General features: G+C 40.0%; 1 protein-coding gene across 3 annotated transcripts in view; it reads left to right on the forward strand.

Annotated features, from left to right (window-relative positions):
- The window catches only part of ACSS1 (acyl-CoA synthetase short chain family member 1), a 46,385-nt gene extending 44,550 nt beyond the window's left edge, over window positions 1-1,835 (forward strand). For all 3 annotated transcript variants that reach the window (XM_007436188.4, XM_088149052.1, XM_025171827.2), the window contains one exon: window positions 1,328-1,835. In XM_007436188.4, coding sequence (XP_007436250.1) covers window positions 1,328-1,504 — 177 coding nt within the window. In that variant the 3' untranslated portion in view covers window positions 1,505-1,835. The remainder of the gene's footprint in view (window positions 1-1,327) is intronic.
- Window positions 1,836-4,716: the final 2,881 nt, after the last annotated feature.

Here is a 4,716-nt window from a genome sequence, read left to right on the forward strand (position 1 = left end):
GGATGCTGCAACTGTTGTAAATAAATGCCAGTTGCCAAGCATCCGAATTTTGATCACATGACCGCAGGGATGTTGCCATGGTCATAAGTGTGAAGACTGGTTGTAAGTCACTTTTTTCAGTGCCATTGTAACTTCAAACGGTCACTAAACAAATGGTCATAAGTCAAGGACTGCCTGTATAAAGATATAAAATGTCAGTTCAGATGTAAAGGAAAGTCTTCTTTTTCTTTTAATTTTAGAAAGCCATGATTTCTTTTAATGAAATTCTGCTATTATCAAGTTTGGGTATGGGTAGCCCCCCCTTCCCTTCTGAATATATTTAAATATGAGAGATGGAAGTACTGGATGAAGTCCCTTCATGTATATTATCAAAATGGTAGCAACTATATACAAGACAGAGGCTTCAGAAAACTTGCAGTAACTCCATGCTTTGCAGAAATGCAAGCCTGGTTCCCTGAAACTCCAGAAGGTGGCAAGAGTTACCACTCTTGATAGTTGTATGTGTATATGTACAATCTCTAGTTGAAAGGAACTGTTGCTAAAGAAGAGAAACTTATGACGGATCTGTGGTGTACTTAATACCAAATACTGCAACTATTTAAAACAGTCCTGCAATATTATCTAGAAATTTGACATCCTGTTCAGATTGAGGGTTGGGGCTGGAATTCAGAGAAGTTTGTAACAGCCTCCTATCTAATGCTTTTTTTCTCATATTGCAGATTACTTGAGGGTATAGCGTAGATTTCTGTAGTAGTAGTTAATTTTACTGCTCTGGGGAGGGCTGTGCTGAGGGAGTAACTGCAGAGTCCCTACTCCAGTATGGCCTTTAGATCTTTATTCCAAACTGCAGAGCGAAGCATTTAAATGTTCCTCCTTTGAACACTGAAACAGGGCTCACTCTCTGACTCATTTGTATAGGTGACGGATGCATTGTAAATTCTTACACACTGCCAACATTTCACAGTAAGCTGATCAGAACCCATTTTGCTTTAGGGCATTGTACTTCACTAACTTGGTGAATTATCATGGTCTTCTCAGACAGAGAAGGACCAGAAGAAGGCAACCAAAGAGCCAAACACAATATTTCCAGTCTGTAATAACTCTGCTAAGACAACACCAGGCCCTTACCCTAACCCCTACCCTGGACCCAGGAGACTCTGACCTAGATCAAAAGCCTTCTCTACTTAGTCCTTGAGAATGCTGTTGTCTGAGAATATGTGAATGCAAAGAAGAACTCAAGCATTTCTATTTAGCTATCTTTATTTAAAGTAATACTACTTATGTTTTTCTATAGTGATAAAGCACACTGTTTTTTCTTCTTAAACAGGTAGTGAAACGTCTTCCCAAAACTCGTTCAGGGAAGATCATGAGAAGGTTGCTAAGGAGAATTGTGACAGACAATGTTAGTGATATGGGAGATATCACCACACTAGATGATCCCAGTGTCATAGAAGAAATATTTGAAACATATAAGAAATACAAACTTAAGCATCCTACTCTATAATGGACTATTGTGAAGATGAGTTCTGTTAAGAAGCTGAAGGAACAAAAGGAACTATCAAAATTTATTCTTGTTATGTCAAAGAGCTATATTTATGTAAAATCCAAAGAATTTTTTCCTGAAAAGAATGTGTATTGTAGCAGCTTACCTCTTGCACGTGTTGCATTGAATTTATATTTCATCTTTCTTTGAAAGCATGGAAAAAAATAATTTTCAAACTGCTATTTAAGACATGTTCTGCCTTTGTTAAAAAGAGTGTAGAAACTTAAGGAGTAAGTTTGAATTTACCCTTAACACTTTTGCTTCAGATATATAAAATACTCTTTTAAACTCAGTTTGTTTTCCTAATTTTGTCTTATCACTCAGGTGAGTTGAAGCTCTCAGTACTTTAAGTTATGTGAATTTCTTTTAAAAAATCACACAATGATCTTTTTTGTATGGTACTATACTATTTTGAAAGTACAATAATTGAAAGCCAAATTAAACTCAAAACTGACTTTTTATCAGTACCATATACTTCTGTATAACATGTTGAAAGTTATCTTTTTGAGTGGGGTGGGACAAACAAAACTGTTATAATGTTGCATTGACATCTAATTATGAACTGGCATGCAGTATTCTTTATTAAACATGCAAATATCTTTTTACATATCTACATATTGCTAATATGCATGAGCCTGATATGATATTGCATCATCACATGCAATTATGAAGAAACAATTTTCTGAATTCAGTGCAAAAACATCTGGTTTGGTTTCAAATTCAGAAACCAAACCAACTCAATCACCTACTTTCCTGAGATTAATGAATTCTTATTATGTGATGGAACTCAAGAGAGAAGGAAGACCTAGTATATGAGAAATACTCAGTTATGGTTGGATTGGTTTCTGGAGTGTTGGGATTGAATGGTTTATTTTGATACTGGTGAGTGATAGTGCAAGAATACATTTGTTCTGTGATTTTCAAACCAGTGAGTTAGGAACCACTTTCTAGTTTGATGCATGCTTTCATGCAGACTGGTACACAGCAGACCACTTTCTCCTCAGAAGATACCAGCCACAGTTGCTGGCGAAATGTCAGGATACCAGATAGTTAGATCACAGTCTATTAACTGGAAAGCTCATCACCAGTGAATGTTCTAATTGTTGGGAAGGGCAAGTGGATATGTTCCCATTCCATGTACAAAAGGCATTTGGATTAACAGTTCAGGTCACTCCAATCCTAGGAATAAGCATTCATTCATGCATGCATTTATTCCTTCATTATTTATTTATTTTAAAAAATTATATAGCCACCCATCTCACAGGTGTGATGAACAGAGGATTAGCAACAAAATGTTTGCAAAAATAACATCTAAAAACAATAATATAACACGTTCCACTTTCCAGTCTTTAAGAAGACAAGAACTAAACCAACCAACGGCTTCCTACCCAACTGAGAATCGGCTTGTTTAGCAAGCACAAGACAGGCTATGACACACACAGCTCCCCTCCAAGAAAGGAGGCTCAGAAGAAATTTCTGGGGAACTTCCGAAATGCCGTCCCCCAACATTTACCACCTGAGGTTATTACAGCACTTCCCCAATGATAAAATTGCAGGCCAGTTTGGTGTAGTGGTTAAAGACTAGAAACCAGGAGACCATGAACTAGTCCCACCTTAGGTACAAAGCTGGGTGACCTTGGCCAGTCTCTTTCTCTCAGCCTTAGGAAGCAAGCAATGGCAAGCCACTTCCAAAAAACCTTGCCAAGAAAACTGCGGGGACTAGTCCAGGCAGTTGCCAGGAATCAACACTGACTCGAAGACACACACACACAATTACTTGTGCATACTTCTCTTCTTGGATTTTATGACAAATGACAGCCTCAGTAACTTAAAAAGAAACATTTTTTTTAATATTGTGATAGCTGACATTTTTATCTTCAACATTAGTAGCTTAGAGGTGAATATGTGTAGCTCAGGGTTGAACTCTCTATTTATATGCTGTGGCCTGCCTTGCCAGTGCTGGTGGGGGGTTTGTTTTGCTACTCTGGTAGTTCCTTGATTAGCCTATGTTTAGTGCTTGATTGTGTGCCTGGTGGTAACCTTTGCTTATCTGGGTGATGATTGCTGGTGATTGATTGCTGGTGAGGCAATCATCTGATCTTTCGTCTTTTGAATAGTATGTAGATGCTGTTTATCTCTATGTGTCTGTTAATTGCTGCCTTGCCTGAATACCAGGCTTCCAGTTCCCTAACCCCATCCCATTTTAGCACTGAGGATGTTGTCTAGCCAGGTAATGAAATGTTTGCAAGAAAAGAACCAAGCTCAGAGAACCCCAAGGACTCCACATTAGTAGCTTAGGTCCTTCATCTTTAGTACTTAGAGGTGCAATAATGCTGCACCTCTTTGGGTCACCTAATTTATGTGTCTCTAATTGTCTTTTCAGTGCAATGTCCTAACTTCAAAGGATATTATCCCCTTCTATACCTTTCAAAATCATACAAATCACAGCAAAATTACCCTGTTATTTTCCATTCCATCTCACCTCAGACCCATCAACAAAATACCTATCGTCTTTCCTAAAGTACTCTCTCTTTCCAATTCGTGCTAATATCCCTTACTCCTAAAAACCCCCTCCCTGCGTTTTTTTTTTTACACAAGTCTGTCTACAAATGTAATCAACATTTGGAAGCAAGAGCCTTTCCTACGTTCTTCTCACGAGAAAGTAAGTAGCCCCGCCCTCGAGGAAGCAACGCTAGCTCCAATTGGGCAAGGAAGTGCTGAGAAAGGGCTGGCGTATCCAGTGGGGCGTGGCCTTAGCTGATTCGTTGAACTGAAGCAGTTAAGGAGGGAAGCGTCTGCCTGAGGGGGCAAGAGAGAATTGTATTAAATTAGAAAATTAAAGAGGAAATGAGGAAGGTTATCTATCGGCAGCCAAAAGAGCGATGGGGACACGGCTCTATGGAGGCTGTTGGTGGGTTATCGCGAGGGATGGACTTCTTGGGAGAGGTTGGGGCCACTGCTGAAGCGGACTCAGACCTGCGCGACACCCCTTGAACCGTCTCGGGGGATTGAGCGGAGCTTTCTCTTAGGGACTGGATGGTGGCTGGGCGTTTCTGAAGGCGGCGGCGGGCCTCTGACGCGGCAATTATTGGGCAAACTTGGTGGGATGGTACGGCGGCCGTTGGGCGGCTGTCGGGTAAGGGGCGGAGCTTCCATGTGGCAGCCGTTGAATC

This window comes from Python bivittatus, unplaced genomic scaffold (genome assembly GCF_059951505.1).
Source record: "Python bivittatus isolate LINGU-HERP-01145 unplaced genomic scaffold, Pbiv_v1 ctg000020_np1212, whole genome shotgun sequence".
Taxonomy (NCBI): domain Eukaryota; kingdom Metazoa; phylum Chordata; class Lepidosauria; order Squamata; family Pythonidae; genus Python; species Python bivittatus.